The 18,385-nt window shown below is 41.2% G+C and overlaps 1 protein-coding gene across 1 annotated transcript in view; it reads right to left on the minus strand.

Annotated features, from left to right (window-relative positions):
• LOC111142436 (ectopic P-granules autophagy protein 5 homolog) overlaps positions 1–18,238 on the minus strand; it is a 104,122-nt gene extending 85,884 nt beyond the window's left edge. The window contains exons 1-5 of the mRNA XM_022495565.1: positions 18,102–18,238; positions 5,330–6,274; positions 3,860–4,097; positions 1,932–2,068; positions 805–912 (exon numbers count right to left, since the gene is read on the minus strand). Of these exons, the coding sequence (XP_022351273.1) occupies positions 805–912; positions 1,932–2,068; positions 3,860–4,097; positions 5,330–6,274; positions 18,102–18,164 (1,491 nt within the window). The 5' untranslated portion in view covers positions 18,165–18,238. The remainder of the gene's footprint in view (positions 1–804; positions 913–1,931; positions 2,069–3,859; positions 4,098–5,329; positions 6,275–18,101) is intronic.
• Between the last annotated feature and the right edge of the window lie 147 nt (positions 18,239–18,385).

Genomic DNA, 18,385 nt, shown 5'->3' on the forward strand with positions numbered 1-18,385 from the left:
GTTACGAAAACAAAGATGTGACTGGCACATAATCCCCGAGAGTGAGAGCAGGTGGGTTCCCTGGCAGTCCTGACTGAGCTGGACTCACAGAGCACAGCGAGCAGAGCAGCTGACTTCAACTACTGTACCCACATGGGATGAACCACAATAGTGGACAAAACCAAAAATCCTCCTCCTACCTAAAGAGATTCAGACTTCTCACTGCGAGAAATACTAAAGAAAAGGTCACGTGGAGAAGCTGCCCCTGGCATGCTCTTGGCTCCCACCCATCTGAGCGGTGGCTGTGAGTAACAAAATAACCCAAACACAAGCAGCAGAGTGGAGAAACTGTGAGCCGTATCATCAGCACTGAAGGTGATTGTATGAACATTGAGCACAAAGGCCTGATCTCTGCTAGCGTTAAAGAACTTTGAGATGCTTGTGGTTTCTGTTTTGCGTGTACCAACGATGCTTACAGTGGACTAATTTAGGGAGCTGTGTTGAATATCACCAGGAAAAAAAGTCCCAGTGTGTCTTCTTGCACAGAAATTCTACAGAACTACATACTACTGAATCTACCGAGCCAGATGACAGGGGAACTTCTGCAATTCTATCTTAATTTCATCAGTGATGGGCGGCCCAAGAAGTTTCAGCATAAAAACCCCTATGAATACATATACATATACACTAAAATAGTTTAAGAGTTTTGTTTTAAATATCAATATTTTTAAGCAGTTTTTTAAAGGGAAAAAAACAATTTCTTCAGGAAAAATGTTTAACAAAATCTCTCTCATCCCACTCAAAATCAGAAGACCATCATCATACCTGGATGAAAGGAACAGCCCATTTACTAACACCAGCTGGACATCGGAGAATATGGTTTAAAAGGAAGAAGTGATCTCCAGGACAGCCAACTCTTTGTAACACTGACACCTGCACAGGGAAGGACATACAGTTTCACTATCTAGTAAGAAGAAACATGTGCCGAGGGGTCTAGTAAATCACTTAGCCAATGTTTAAATACAGGAATCTTCCAGAAGAGGAACCAGAGATCTACTGTATACACACACACACACATATATATAGTATATATACAGTATATAACCAAAGATATACTATTAACAGGTTGAGTTTCTACCACAGATGCACACGGAAGCCTAAGAACCTATGAGTACTACAATAAAAACATCATACGTAGTTTCCTGCAAACCCAGTTTTCATTATCTGGCAAAATACAACTTACTCACGTTCCTGGCCACATGGGAATGGATGCAAGCCAAGTAGTTTAATCTAGTCTGAGTTTGCAACAGATTCTCAAATCCAAATAAGTATGCTTGGGACTTTACCATATACGCAAGAACTCTAATATTAACCTAAAAGAAGCACCCAAGGCAGCCCCACTGAAAACACGACTAAATAAACAAGCCTCCTACTCTAACACACTTAACATCTTTCTTAAATCTCCCAAACCCTGACACCAGCCTTTTCTCTCTTAAGTTCTTTAAGTATGACTGAACACAACACTAAATGTATGATGATACATAATACATAATACATAACAAATACATAATACATAATACATAATAATAATTAATAATAAATAATAAATTTAAAAATAATAAAAAATAAAAAATAAAAAAATAAATACATAATACATAATAAATGATATGGATGGTTTTAGATCAGCTACCTGTATTCTAAATACGTATCCCGTCTTTAATTTAGCATGCTTCCCACATTTCCATTTCTTCCTAAGCTGAAGGCCTGAGATTATTTAAAGTGTATCAGAAAGAAAAATACTACTTTCTGCTTAATGACACACTAGATAAGTATAATTTATCATGTGTCATGAATAAAAAAAAGTCACTAATTAATACATTAAATGAATTAGCGGAAGAGGCTGTTGAAGAAAACTCCAGAAGGCATAATTCTTCAAATATTTGTTCCCTTACCAACTTCTGCAGCCAGAGAAGAATATCATCATGGAACTGGGTATCTTCATTAACCCTTCTGGTGAACATGAATAAGACACTGATACACTCCTTAAGTTGACAGAGGTCAGAGGGAAAGCTTTCTGTCTGTTTACAAGCTATAAATTAAAAAGAGGATTAAATGAGCCCCCACATAAACAGAGTTTGGAGATAATTTTTAGTGTCTCTATCTATAAATTAATTAATTAATAAAATCTTTTCAAAATATTTAGTTCCGAAAAAAATCCAAGAAGAGGGGCGCCTGGGTGGCTCAGTGGGTTAAAGTCTCTGCCTTCAGCTCAGGTCATGATCTCAGGGTCCTGGGATCAAGACCCACATCGGGCTCTCTGCTCAGTGGGGAGCCTGCTTCCCCCGCCAACCCCACTCTGCCTACTTGTGATCTCTCTCTCTCTGTCAAATAAATAAATAAATAAATAAAATCTTAAAAAAAAAAAATCCAAGAAGAAAAGTTGCATCAAAAATATCTGAATTCTGGGGCTCCTAGGGCTGGCTCAGTTAGAAGAGCATGTGACTCTTGATCTTGGGATTTTTTTTTTTTAAAGATTTTATTTATTTATTTGACAGATAGAGATCACAAGTAGGCAGAGAGGCAGGCAGAGAGAGAGGAGGAAGCAGGCTCCCCGCTGAGCAGAGAGCCCAATGCTGGGCTCGATCCCAGGACCCCGGGAACATGACCCGAGCTGAAGGCAGAGGCTTTAACCCACTGAGCCACCCAGGTGCCCCTGATCTTGGGATTTTTGAGTCCAATGTTGGGTGTAAAGTTTACTTAAATAAATAAAACTTTTCTCAAAAATCTGAATATCTACTAAATATGTAATCCAAAAAAGTATTTAACTTTGTGAAATATTACAAAATAAGGGAAAATTAACTTCATCAAAATCCACTTTTTTTTTCTTTTTCTTTTTTTTTATTTAACAGACAGAGATCACAAGTAGGCAGAGAGGCAGGCAGAGAGAGAGGGGGAAGCAGGCTCCCTGCTCAGCAGAGTGCCCAATGTGGGGCTCGATCACAGGACCCTGGGACCATGACCTGAGCTGAAGGCAGAGGCTTAACCCACTGAGCCACCCAGGCGCCCCGAAAATCCACTTTTAATTTAAAAATCAGCAGATCTCTGACCTAATAATCCCAGCTCTTTGGTTAGTTATGAAAACAATGAGGAGGAAGGATTTTTTTTTTTTTTTAAGAGAGAGTGGGAGAGGAAGAGAGAGAATCTTAAGCAGACTCCACTCCAATGCAGAGTTCAACGTGGGGCTCGATCTCACAACCCTGAAATCATGAGCTTCGCTGAAATCAGGACTCAGGCACTTAACCAATTGAGTCTTCCAGGCACCCAGGATTATTTTTTACTTTAAATACTCCTAATATCTCCCCAAGAAATAAAAACTGCATAATTCAATTAGCTAATTCATATTTACCACATCATACAATTAAAGATAGTTTTTTAAACCCAAATATGGTGAAAAATACAGAACATTATAGATCCTCTGATGAAAGTTATATAAAACAGCCGAACAAACTAGACAAGCAAAAATAAACCACAAAAGATACAGGATAAAAAGAACGCTGAGTATGGGTTTTATAATCAAAATTATTTGAACTCTACTTGGTAACAAGCACATAAATTGGGACTAAGGGACATTAATGATAAAAAGCAAGCTTTTTAGCTTCCCAGAGTAGCAGAAACTGACAGCCCCAGGGAAGGGAGGCCTAGCTCTGCTCCCAACAGATGTTATGAAGGCAGATCTCAATCCTGCTTTGGGGAAGGCAAGGTAAAACAGCTAGGACAAATGTTCCCTTATAATACCAATGAGTACACAACCCATTCAACCAACTCCTCCATTCTTTCTTCATCAAAGACCTCAAAAAAGAGACTTTCACAATTCACGTACCTCGGCCTTGAATTGCTAAAGATCTCAGAAGAGCTGAACTATTGAGTAAGGCATAAATGTAAGACTCCACTTGCAACTTTGAGAGCACAGAGGTGTACGAATGCAGAGCGAGGGTCTGATGGAGGTGCTCAGATTTGGCATCAAATAGCTTCTTTAGCTCCCCCAGTGCATTTTCATTCATCTCTACTCTTTGGTAGCGATGATAGCCTGAAACTTTCACTTGATCTGCACAGATACCCTAGCAGTGGACAAAAGGGTAAAACAGGAAACCAGTTAACTCTTTACACGTGACATAATCAGGCATACAATGTATTACTGGCTTCAGTACCACCTTCAAAGAGCTTATAAATCATAGTGAGGGGGCAATACTACCACACAAGAAACAATAAATCAAATCTGTAATCGGGGGCCAAGAGGGATAAAGTCAATCACAAGGCATCACATGGTCAAAGAAGACAAAAGAAACCTTAAGGAGAAAATAACAGAACTTGTCTCTAGGAGTCTCACAATTGATAATCTTACCTTCAACTTTACAAACATGGAAGTTAAGCTGATATCCCCACAACTTCAAGGGACTTCAAAATATCTCTGTACCTATCCTCATCACTCTGAATCTGCTCAAAAGAAACCCCTCTCCTTTCCAATACTAACAACCCCAGCTGTGTTCCTAAGTCTATCCTCTTTTTCAGTGTTTTCAAATGTTCCCCTGACCACAGACTCTTTTCTGTCTACATAGAGAGATACAAAGGTCTCCCAGTGAATGAGGATCAGGGATGGGGGAAACCACATGTTTCTCCTCAATAACTTCTCCAGCCTCCCTTCACCGCCAGACTTGCCAAGAGTGGCCTTCTCTTCTTTGCCAACCTTCCCAGGCCACTGGGAAGTGACTTCCCTTGGCCTCCGCAGGGCCACATCTAATTGCCTTCCTGTTTCCTCAGCTCTCAAATTTATTCCATGGATCAGCCTCTCCTTGACCCTCTCTACCCATCTGGATGTTCCGGGCATTATGCCCAAGGTTACAAACTAAATGGTCCCCAGAGAGAATCTGACCTGAAAACATGACTTGCTTGGCCTCTACTCTCTATTTTGTTGCCAACAGTCACAAATCAGGATCCTTCACACAGAAATCCTGACTTCCAGATCTTCTTAAGAAGTGAAAAGATGTGGCAATGTTGGACCATCACAAGCTCACGACCAACGATCAGCTAGAACTCAAGAGCAGCTGCCCCCACTGGGCCAGGAAGGAACTTACCCATGGACCACCATCCCACTCAGCCCATTTCACTCCTTCAGGTCACCTGCATGGCCCCTGCGAGCATCCAACTTTGTGACTCCTACACCACACTACTCTGGACTAGGACAGGGTCTATGTGAGTACAAGCATCCTCCAGACCTAGATGGCATCACAAGAATGGCAGCTCCACTGCAAATGCCCCAGGTGCCGAAACGCTTTACAGAACACCAAAATACCTGCACGGACAGCTGTTCATCCTTAAAGTGCCACAGTCGGCTTTTCGCGTTTTGGCAATCAGACGTCAGAGCAAGGAGCTCAGCCTCGGCCAGCAGCAGCTGCTTCCTACATCGCGAGTAGTTCAAAAGCAGCTCGTAAAACTCATGCCTGTCCTGATGAGCCATGCTGTCGAATTCTTCTAAATACGACTCAACGTTTTCCAGCCACGAACCAGGCTCAAAGATCTTCAGCTGTTCTTTAGTAAATGGTACTAGTTCTGGTTGAGATGGGAGCTCTGGGTAGAGTCGCTCGTTACGAAACAAGGGTTTCGCTGCCATCGAAGCTGGTACTTCTCCAGCAATTTCGGTTGGCAACTGAGGATACAGTTTTTTCACTCTAGGTGGCTGAAAAATGTCTTTGGCTTCACAAGAACTCTGCAAGCCAACATTTTGTAGCACCTCTGAAGAAAGACCCAAGGCTTGCTTGTCATCTTTCTTTTTCTGAGTTTCTCTGGCCTGTAAATTTTCCATTTCTGGCTGAGTATAAGAAAAATTAGATTGCAAGCTACCTTTGGAAGGTCCACAGAGTACCAACTGATTTTCCTCTCCTTCTGTGCAGTTCTTGGGGGTTTCTACTTTGGTTCCGACACTGTCTCCAGGGCTGACCTTTAGATTCACCGCATCGTCCCCAACGCAGGCTCTGACCTCCTCCCCTTCCTTTAGGGTCTCTGTGTTCCATGTCAGGGGCTCTTCGTTGCTTATAGTTAAGGAGGTGAGTGGTACATCAAACATTTCACTCTCGTTTTGTCCACAGGCAGCATTCTGGAGCTGGGAATCAGTTAACACCTTCAGACAGTCTCCTTTGAATTCACAAGCTGGAGGAGGGATTGCCAGCTCTCTGGAGGGTTCTCGAAGGGAGACTTCATCAGATTCTTCCCTCTGAAGGGTTTCAGATTTCTTCTTTTCCTAAAAATGAGATTTATAATGTGAAATAATTTAAAACACTGAAGTAATAACTGATGCTTTCAACATAAGGAATTCTTAAATTGTATACAAAAATCTAAATTTTTTAAATTAGCAAATTTAAATAGCAAATGGAATCTAAATAAACTTCATAAGTAATGTGTTTCGGGGCGCCTAAGTGGCTCAGTGGGTTAAAGCCTCTGCCTTCAACTCAGGTCATGATCTCAGGGTCCTGGAATCAAGCCCCACATTGGGCTCTCTGCTCAGTAGGGAGCCTGCTTCCCCCTCTTTCTCTCTGCCTGCCTCTCTGCCTACTTGTGATCTCTCTCTCTGTCAAATAAATAAATAAAATCTTTAAAAACAAAAATAAGTTAACTTTAAAAAAAATAAGTAACATGTTTCATATTTCCCATTATTATTCAATTTTGACTATGTTAACTGTGGGAGATTCACTAGTCTAATCGCAACAGAGAAAGACATCAAAAGAAGCAGCAAATTATGATGCAAGAAGAGAGGAGGAAAGTTTTAATTAGGTCATTCTCCATTCTCCTAGAGGTCAACAGAACAGTGTCCAAGTGGCATAGGCCTCAATCGATTTATCTTCATCTTGACAAACACATTCACTTAAAATTCAAGCAGAAATAGTCAAATAACTTGAATAATAAAAATGACTATAGTATTAGATTATAACCTACAGAATAAAATAAATATCACAAGTCCATACTGACATAAATAAATAATAAATGAGCAAAAGTGACACTCCTCCTTACAGAACTCCAATTAGTAAATGTAGATGGAATGAGAAAAACAGGAAATCACCATTACAACGCCATGGTAATAACTGTCACGGCAAAATCTGCTGACGGATGCTAAAGTGAGTGAGTGAGTGAAAATTCAAGGAGAAACAAGACACCTGGATAGCATCAAAGTATCTCCTAAATATTTAGTAATTACAAAGGGGGAAACAGTAAGGTTCTGTGGAGAATTCGGGCAAATGATACTTTAACTGTGTCATCAAGATTAATATGACCAGTAGCATAACCCTATGTGAGGTTCTGAAAAGGCCTATCACCTCTTCAAGTGTCCTTTCCAATAACATATAACTTCAATCTAAGTATAAAAAAATACCAGAGAAAAACTCAAATTAGCAAACAGTCTACAAAATAACAGAAACATGGGGCCCCTGGGTGGTACAGTTAAATGCCTGACTCTTGGTTCCGGTTCAGGTCATGATCTCAGGGTCGTGAGACAGAGCCCACGTCAGGCACTGCACTCAGTGCAGAGTCTGCTAAAATTTCCATCTCCCTCTCTCCCTCCACATGCTCGCTCTGTCTCTCTCTCAAATAAACAAATAAATCTTAAAAAAAAAAAAAGAGTAACAGAAATGTTATGGTCATCAAAGAAAAAAGACTGAGAAACCATCAAGTGACTGGAGGAAACAACAACGACAGGACAACTAAATACTCTGTAGGACCCTGGATTGGATTCTGGAATAGAGAAAGGACAGTGGTAGGAAAACTGTTGAAATCCAAGTAAGTTCTACATCTCAGTTAATAGTATTTTGCCAACATTAACTTCTTAGTTATGATAAATGTTCTACACTACAGAATTTATGATTATGTGAGAGGGTGACATCAGAGGATGCTGCATGAAGGGTATATGGAACTCCCTATACTATATTTACAACATTTCACAAAGTCTGAAATGATCTCCCAAAACACAAAGACAAAAAAAAGTTAACTGTTAAAAGAAAGTCCAATAAAATGAGTTACGGTTTAAAAAAAAAAAACAAAAAACAAACACCTCAGGCATTAACACACAAAGTAGTTACACAGGAAAACATGCTAATAAAGAAGAAAAAAATTACAGAAGATTCTTTAAATAAAATTGTTACACTCAAACAAACTGGAAAAAAAATGCATCACTCAAACATTCCCCTTTCACTATGAAATTTTAAGAAGACAAACCTGACAGTTTCACAAATTATCAGTGATTTTGGATTGTGCTGTCCAGCAAATGTCAAGCAAAAAAAAAGTTGACAAGAACCAAAAATGTAAGCCACTTATGTACCTAATAGTAGGGAGAAAAGATAAATGTTTTTGAAATCGAATTTGAGGTCGCTCACTGGTAATGGCTACCAAACATTTACAATGGTGGCGACTAAAGAAGTACGTGCCCCTCCAAAATTACTTTAATCTACACTGTGAACATCAGATTCAGATATGAGCCACACAATGCACACAAATGAGTCTAACCTGCCTAAAATCATGAACAACAAAAAGCATTACACGAGTATTCATAAGAAAATGAAGTGGGTCTAATTACACTGCAATGATGTTTGGCACACTTCTATAGTAAGTAGGTTTGTCAGACTGGGAGGTCAGAAAGAGAAAATCAGGAGACGGAGGACCATGGTTACTACAGCGAGAGAAATGCTGGTGTACTTGTTGGGAGAAAGGCCAAATTTTATTGAGTTGAATAATCAAAACATAAAATTAAAATAATCTCATTTATAATGGGCAAAGAATAAAATAGAGATAACTTTAACAAAAGATTGTAAAAATTGTACTCTGAAAATTGCCAAACATCATTAAAAGAAACTGAAGACTTAATAAATAGAAACACATCCCATGTTCATGGATCAGATCACGATATTGTTAAGACGGCAATCCTCCTCAAATTGATACACAAATTCAACATAATCTCAATCAAAAGTTCAGCTGGTTTTTTTTGCAGAAAATGACAAGCTCGATCCTTAAACTCATAAGAAAATGCAAGGGACCCAGAGCAGACAAAACAATCTTAAAGAAAAAGGACAAAGGAGATCTCATACTTTGCAACTTCAAAACCTACTATAAAACTAGAGTAATAAGGACAGTGTGGTTGCAGCATACAGACAAGTAGGTCAATGGAAGAGAACTGAGAATCCAGAAATAAAACCTTGTATTTACAGTCAACTGATTTTCAACAACGGTGCCAAGACAATATAATGAACAATGAGCAGTCTTCAACACATGCTGCTTAACAGGATATCCAAAGGGTGAACTGGACCCTTACCTTCCATCATACACAAAAATTAATTCAAAAAGGATCACAGACCTAATGTAAGAGCTAAAACTTTACAACTCTTAGGAGAAAAAATAAGCGTAAATCTTTTTTTTTTTTTTTAAGATTTTATTTATTTGACTGAGAGAGGGAACACAAGCAGGGGGAGTGGGAGAGGGACAAGCAGGCTTCCCACCGAGCAGGGAGCCTGATGCGCTGCTAGATCCCAGGACCCTGGGATCATGACCTGAGCCGAAGGCAGACGATTAACAGCTGAGCCACCCAAACGTCCCCCAGAGATGTAAATCTTAATGACTCTGGGTTACACATGACAACAAAAGTATAAATAGCAAAAGAAAAAAATAAATTGAACTTTATAAAAATTAAAAATATTTGTGCTGAAAATGACACCTTGAAGTGAAAAGTTGACCACGGCATGGGAGGAAATAGTTGCAAATCAATTATCTTATAAGGGACTTATACTCAGCATAAAAAAGGAACTCTTCTAACCCAATAATAAAAAGATGAATAACCCAATGTAAAAATGGGCAAAGGATGTGAACAGACATTTCTCCAAGGGGGATATACAAATGGCCCATAGAAAGATGCTAACATCAGTAGCCATTACAGAAAAGCCAATCCAAATCATGAGACACCATGTCATGTCCAGTAGGATAACTATTTAAAGTCAGATGGTAAGTGACAGTAAGGATGTAAAGAAATTCAAACCTCATACACTGCTGATGGGATTGTAACGTGATGCAGCCACTATGGAAGACAGTTCAGCAGCTCCTAACTGTGGTGATAGGTACACAACCCTACAGTCACACTAAAAACCACCAAATTATACATTATAAATAGTTGAATTGTATAGCGTATGAATTACATCTCAAAAAGCTAGGAGAGATTTTTAAAACTTAGTGGGTTGACAAAATGAGTGAGAAGTAAGGAAGCAGAGACTGGAATGTGGAACAGAGAAGATTTTTATTTCTCTCTTCTGAAGTTGGAAGAGACCTCTAGGGGTGTTAAATGCTAACTGGAAGAGGAGACAAGGGAGCTGGAAGCAGCCACAAGACAGGCCACATGATCAAGGGCACAGAAAGCAACTACACCGCCTCCAACATGCAAGCACAAGAGCTTTCCTATCCAACCTACCCCTCAGGCAGTTTTGAACCCCCATCTCATTCCACTCCAACACCACCTCACTCTGCCCTCTCCCCCCACTCCAGAATTGCCTTGAAATTTCAAATTCTTTCCCTCTACCAAACAAAATGAAGTGTCCTGCTGCTACTCCCAAACTTGCCTGCCCACTCCCAGCAGCTGTAGGAACAGATAATGAGGCCAGAGAACAAAATGAATTTTTTTAAAAACTTCTTAGCCTCTCTGGAAAGAACACACAAGACTTTGTTTAGACTTTTATTTCCCCTGGGGTAGAACTCAGTGCTTCTCTGAGTTTCCAGAGTGGAACCAAAGAAAACTCTCTACCTGTCTTGGTTAGGGTAGTTGGGTCCAAAGAGAAATTAGCCTGGAGCTGGCCCAAGGAAGGAGTGAGGGAAGGACAGAGAAACTGGTGCTTCAATTCAAATGGACTATCCAGACCAGAGAAGGCAACCTGGAGGGAAGGACGGACTACCGTCTGAGCTGATGGCAAAGGCCTGCTCCCTTGAGGATCCCAGTACAGGGACAGGACCTCTAGGTATGAATGCAGAGAGAGAGGGGACTTGCCCTTGCAGTGGTGAGCGCCCTGTGGCTTACTTCACTTTCCCAAGCACCAAATAGGGGAGCAGGTCCTGAATGGTCTCCAAGCCAGCAGCCTCTGCCCCACCACCAATTCGTTCCAAACTCCACTGTAACTTTGGCTCCCCTAAAACACTGCTCTGAACACCACAAACAGTCACAGCTCTCCACTTAATGAAAGACTGATTCTTAACTCAGTGCCTTTGATGACTCAGTTATGACCATGCCTCCAGACAAATTCTTCCTTTAATGACCACACCAACCCTTCTACACATGGTTTACTCTAAATTCCTGCTGTACGTACTTGTCATCCAGCCCTGATTACAGGTTAATTTATCTTTAAGTTCTTTCTCCCCCCACATAAACCACAAGTGTCTTAGGGCCAGGCACTATATGTCTTTGGATCTGATCTGCCTCTGATTTTTGACAATGTTCAATGTTTCCTTAGACAATGGTGATGACCTATAAAATAAAAGGATTTACTGAGTACAAACTGTATACTGGGCCCTGTCCTAGGTACTAGAATAAAGAAATAAAAAGAAATTATTCATTTATCCAACAAATATTTATACTTACCATGTGCTCTGGCACATTCAGAAATTTACTTTTACATACCTCTCAGAAAGCAGAGGGAATACCCAATCAGTCAGAAGAAACTTGACTTTTATGCCAAAATCAGAATCTATTCTTACACTAAAAATATAAAATGTCACTTAAAAATTAAAAGGCCAGCTTCCGATTATTTTGCCTACTTGAGTTAACTAGAGATAAAGATACAGGAGAACGTACTGTACATATAATAATCATTACAGATCACAAAATTCAAACACAACTCCATGTGTCTCAAGTCACGTGTGCAAAAAATTCATACTTACATAATTTTATTTTAAGCAAAAGACACAGTTCTCACAACTAAAGATGGCCAGGTTAGGAATCTGTACTTCTTTACTTTTAACCTAAGTTACATATAGGTAGAGAATAAATATTAAAATAATTCCAAAGAAGGAAAAATAATCAAGCACTTACACAGAAATGGAAGAATGGAAGAATTTTCTTTGTCAATAAACAGGGAAAAACAAACTTAACTACACATCACAGTAAACATGCTCTGGAGTGTTGGGTACATGTGGGCAAAAAACTAAAGAACTCACACAAACCACTACCAACAGTTTTTCCCAGGAGACAGAATTCAGGGCATTTCGCTTCTGCTGTACATTTCTGCGTGTGTGTGTGTGTGTGTGTGTGTGTGTGTGTGTGTGTGTGTCCCGCTCAGATGCACATACTTCTGGAAGCAATGAGCACTTTTATAATTAGAAGAAAAATAAAGAGTGTAGGTTCTGGGAAACAAACCGGAAGTTTCCTCACTCACAATTCTTTCTCTCTGAGCTGGAGTAAGTAAAAAAGTTACAACTCCTTTGCTTCTGTAAAAATACAATGAGCTGCTTCTTCACAAATAATGAAAGTTCAAGTTTTACACATTTCGTAGAATACTTCCATGAGATTATTCTAAAGACAGGGTCTGTTTATCAATAATGTCTGTATCCGCAGCACTTTGCACAATGTCTGGCATAGAAGAGATAAAAAGGGCTTGGATATGTGGATCTTTTAAGTCAAGAGCTCTTTGGGCAACTGTTCCAGCCCTCCTTGGGGTATACAGGGATGCTGTACGAGTGAAAAGGCTTGAGGGAAGGATAAGGCCTCTATGTTTTGCTTTGAATACAACATCTGCTCTTATCTGCCACCTCTTTCCTGGGCTCTTAACAATCTTCCTTTAAGTGTTAGGCTTGACAAGCTTGACCTGTTCCTCCTCCATCATACTTCCCTTACTTAGCTTCTGGGACCCCACACTCTCAGTTAAGGGCACTGGGGACACATACTCCCTCTCTACCTCACTGATCACTCCTCATACTTCCTTTTCTTCTTCTCCCCCTTCTCCCCAAACTCTTAAAGTTGGGGTGTCCCTGGGTTCTTTTCTTATCACCTTTCTATATGACACTCATTCCCAAAGTAACCTAATTCAGTCTCTGGCTTTAAATAACTACCTATATGCTAAAGACTATATGCCAAAGACTCTCAGATCTTTTTTTTTTTTTTTAAGATTGATTTATTGGTAGGAGGAGAGGATCTCAAGCAGACTCCGTGCTGAGAGCATGGAGCCCAATGCAGGGCTTGATGCCATGACCCTGAGATTGTGACCTGAGCCAAAACCAAGAGTTGGACGTTCAATCGACTAAGCCACCCAAGCACCCCAAAGACTCCCAGATCTTAATCCCAACCTGGCTCTCCTAAGCTCTAGATTCATACACTCAACCCTACTTTATATCTCCATTTTGACGTCTAATAGACACCTGTTTCAAAATTACCATAATCAAAGCTGAACTCCTAATCAACCCCCAAACCCGTTCCACCCCCACCTCCTCGTCTCAGAGTCATCCGTGACTCTTCTCTCTCTCACATGCCAGATCCAAGCCATCGGAAAATCCTCTTGGCTCTACCTGCAGAAACTTCCAGAGTTCAAACACTTCTCACCACCTCTGCTGTACAAGTCTGGTCTGAACCACTGTCACCTCTTGCCTGGATTATTCCAACAGACTCTTAAAAGGTCTCTGCCTTGGGGCGCCTGGGTGGCTCAGTGGGTTAAAAGCCTCTGCCTTCGGCTCAGGTCATGATCCAGGGTACTGGGATCGAGCCCCGCATCGGGCTCTCTGCTCTGCAGGGAGCCTGCTTCCTCCTCTCTCTCTGCCTGCCTCTCTGCCTACTTGTGATTTCTGTCAAATAAATTAAAAAAAAAAAAAAAAAAAAAAAAAGGGTCTCTGCCTCTACTCTTGCTCCTTTACAGCTGATTCTCAACACAGCAAGCACAGTGATCCTTTAAGTTTCTGCTCAAAACTCTTCAGGTGCTTACATATTTCAAAGCAGAAGTTGCTACAATGGCCCCCACAGCCCTGCATGACCTGGCTCGTGTGTTAGGTTTCTGACTTCATCCCACTACTCCCCTGTCCCTCACTCCTCCCCTACCCAGACGGCCTCCTGACAGTTCTTAGGGCAGGCCAGGCAGGCCACTCCCTTACGGCCTTAGCTTGGAACGTTTCTTCCTCAATATCTACATGGTTAACTCCCTCATCTCTTTCGTGTCTTTACTTAAATGTCACCTTGGAAAACTGCAACCCATCCTTATCTCTCACCTCTCCTCCCCAACTCTGTGCCCTGTTCTTTTTCTCTTTTCCTCACACTTATCATCTCCTAATATATCATATATTTTATTTTTTTAGGTGGGGTTGTTCATTTGTCCTCTCCCTCGAGAATGTGATGTACATTAAGACCAGGTTCTTTCATTTTCTTATGTTACTTCCCAGGTGCCTAGAACAGTTCCTGGTGACCAATGAGTGTTTGCTCAACAAATGAATGGACCTTAGGAAGCACAAAAGGACCTAAATAATATATAACATCCCCTAACTTCACTCCTATTCATGAGGGGGAGCAGCTAAGTGGTAGAAATCATCCAGGCTAAGAAACAATAGGGGATGGGGATTTAAAGGTCTTTCCAGAAGCGCCTGGATGGCTCAGTCGGTTAAGCATCTGCCTTTGGCTCAGGTCATGATCTCTGGGTCCTGGGATCGAGCCACAGTCAGGCTCCCTGCTCAGTAGTGAGTCTGCTTCTCTCTCTCTCTCTCTTTCCCTCTGCCCTTCCCCACTGCTTGTTCTCTCTCTCTCAAATAAATAAATAAAATCTTTCAAAATTAAAAAAAAATAACGGTCTTTCTGTTTCTGTGATCAGCTTTCTGGGCCACATCTCAGTCTACCCTTAGCAATTACCATATGCTGTTACAATTAACGAGTCGCTGGCATCCAGAATTTAACTAACATTTGTGCATATTCCATGACTGTAAAATACACACTGCATCTGTAGAATAAGTCCAAATCTAAAAATCTACCATTCTTAACTCAAAATCTACCAAGATCACCGAAGTCAGGGTCCTCTGAGGTGGGGGATATTCCAGTAGAAGATGTACTAAAAGAATGAAAACGTTATTAGGACAACCTCTTAGGAATGAGGAGATTAACTACAGCCTAACAATGTGAAGTCATCTACCAGATGATTAACATTGAGGAATGCAGGTCAGCTGCTGGGTAAAAAAAATCCACAAGCCACTCAAACTATCTGAAGGGAACAACACATGACACTACTCACTTCCTGAACTGAGTCTTGGAACTGCTTTAAGGCTCCGTAAATAGCTGCTAAATTAGACAACAGATAATAAAGATTTCATTAATGTAGAACTTTATAATTATGCCAACACTAAAACGAATCTACTGACTCTAAAAGAACAACTTTTACAATGACAAGTATGAGGGCCTTGCTGGTGTTGTGGACTTTTTCCACTTGTTTTTTTTTTTTCATTCTACTCAGAGGAAATTTACTAAATTCTTCTAAGTGACAAAGCTTGGAAGTATTCTTCAACACTGGCATCTATTCCTTTATTTAACAAACATGACCAAGTGCATAAAGGGCTGTGAAGGGTACTGGAAACAAACAAATCCTTGCCTCACTGAGGACACAGTCTATGGGAGAAGAGTTGTTGTCAAAATAACTACAAATGAGACAAGGGACAAAGGAGGTGCAGGGTGTTACTGCAGGAGGGAGTAACATGAGGGTGATGAGGGAAAGCTCTTCCAAGGAAGTACTGTTTTAGTAAAGACCTCACAACGGAGCAGTAGGTGAAGAGGGGTAGGAAGAGGAATGAGGGCAGAAGAAATAGCATGTGCAAAGGCCCTGAAGCAGAAGATATACGTATATATATATATTTTATATATATAGTTGAGAACCAAAGAGATGGTAGTAGTAAACCTGAGGCTGAAGAGAAAGATAGAAGCCAGATCATTTAGGGCCCCGAGTCAATGCTGAGGACTCTGGACTCCAGCCTCGGGGTAACGGGGAACCTTTGCAAGGTTGTAAGGAGGAGAGTTATCAGTTTTGGTTTTTGTTTTTAAAACTATCAACCGGCTTTCGTTTAGAGAGTGGGCAGCTAAAATGAATTTGGAAAAGCCAGTTTAGCAGAAATCCAAGAAGTCTTCCTTGGAGGGTGGTAGTGGTAGGATGGAGAAAAATGAGCAAAATTAAGAGAGTATTTAGGAAATACAACTGGCAAGACTTTAGTGACTGATTAGATTTGGAGAGAGAAAAAAGCATGCATCCAGGATTTCTGGTTTGACCAAATACCTCTGGAATGAAGGCCTCTTCAAATAAATTAACATATGTCTGTGCAGGAAAATTGCCTGAAATGTGTCAATAAAATGAGCAATTGGTTTTCCAAGATAGATTAAAAGCTTAAGGTTTTTACTTTAAAAGTCCTGTTGCAAACAAAATAACGTGACAGAGAATCTTCTTAACTATTTTTAAGTATCTATAGACAGACATATAGATATATGAATTAATGAACTAAGCTACTGGATTGAGATTTTTGGCTTTAATCTGAGTTGTCAAACCGACTTTGGGACTACCATTTAACTTCTCTGGACTTTAGTTTCATCATTCGTTTGGGGAAAAAAAAAAAAAAGCCCTACATATTAAGATTTAATGTTCTGCCCTCTACATGACTGATGTTTACATGTTATGCACTACCATATTCTAGGTACAGGGACCTTATGCAGGGTTCACCAAGGGCTTTTTTTTAATTCCTCCATCTAGCTAGTTCTTTACCAGCCCAATACAATGAAAAATTATTTCTCTTAAATATGCTTCTTAAATTAGATAGCAAAATGGCTTTCACCCCAAAGAGTAACTCCTCACAGGCCTGGGTACACTGGTGTGCGTAACTCCATTACAGCCTTTTTATTTATTTTTTTATTTTTTTTTTTAAGATTTTATTTATTTGTCAGAGAGAGAGGGAGAGAGAGCGAGCACAGGCAGACAGAATGGCAGGCAGAGGCAGAGGGAGAAGCAGGCTCCCCGCCGAGCAAGGAGCCCAATGTGGGACTCGATCCCAGGATGCTGGGATCATGACCTGAGCCGAAGGCAGCTGCTTAACCAACTGAGCCACCCAGGCGTCCCCATTACAGCCTTTTTAAAATGCACAATAAAACGGAGTCACACATATCATTTATGGCTAATTAAATACAGTATCTTTCAACACCTGTCTCTTGTCAAAACTTTGCTCCTATGAGAAAGTCAGATTTGGGTACCATTTTTAAGGTACACTTGCTTTGCAACATCACCCACTTGTTAGAAAGGAAATTTCCAGTAATTGTAATACTACCCTCATTATTTCCTTAATGTAAATTCAGTTCCAGGTAAGCCAGAATAATCTAGGTCCAGCCATCCAGGGGTAGCATTTAACCTGTTCACTGTAAAATAAGTGTCATTTCATAAAATATATGTGAAAAATTGAAACCCAAGCTGCACCTGAAAACAAACCAACAAAAGTAACCCAGAAAATTCAAATCCATCTCTACTGTGTGAGTCCTGCCCTGGTTTAATTTCTGGACATTCATCCCCCACCATAAACGACCAGGATTATGAGAAATAAACAGCAGCAGCACCACTATCACCTTGAATTTCAAAAGTAAAAAGGTACATCGCTACAATCTACTTTCTGTCGCTATCCATATAGCTCTGCCAGAGGGCACATGCTACGCGTGGAGGAGCGCTTCCTTCCCTCTGTTCACGAGAGGACTGAAAATGTTCCCAGGTTTAAAGGACAAAAGAGAGTCAAAGATAAAGCTGGGAACTGAAAAGGTGCTCCACGGCAGGAATCCAGGCCCAGGTGTGGAAAAGTCAAGAAGAAAGCAGAAAAGAAGGAGCCCCCTGAGGTCAGAGAAGGAAAAGGAAAATATGGGCTCCTGACAAAATATGGTAAGGGAACGTGGAGACGGAACAGACGAACAGGGCTGGTGTCGGTGGGTGGTGGGATCAACGTACTGGAAGGTGCGGGCACAGACTGCGGAGAGCTCGGGAGATGGGTAGCCCCGGCTGGAGAGGCCCAAGAGAGGGAAAAGGAGACAGGGCGCATCCGCCACAGTCTCGGGAGAGTGGCGGGGAGATCCTCACCTTGGTTTTAGTCCGGCTGGCCTTGGCCTTGGCCCGGCGCGGAGGCCTCACCGCCTCGGCCATAGACCCTGCCGCAGCGCCGTCGCTGTTTGTTTTTGTCAAAACCCTGCGCTTGCCACAACTGGCCCAGTTCCGGCCTCCGGGCTTATCACGTGATCGGGCCTCCACCACTCCCGGAGAAGGGGCGGCAGCCAGGGACGCTACGGGCCGCAACGTAGGACAAACCAGTCCAGGAGGCGTATTTTTCACTGAAGGATGGCGGCCCCGCCCCTTCCCTCCAGGCC

This window comes from Enhydra lutris, unplaced genomic scaffold (assembly GCF_002288905.1).
Source record: "Enhydra lutris kenyoni isolate GAN:26980312 unplaced genomic scaffold, ASM228890v2 scaffoldscaffold8, whole genome shotgun sequence".
Classification (NCBI taxonomy): domain Eukaryota; kingdom Metazoa; phylum Chordata; class Mammalia; order Carnivora; family Mustelidae; genus Enhydra; species Enhydra lutris.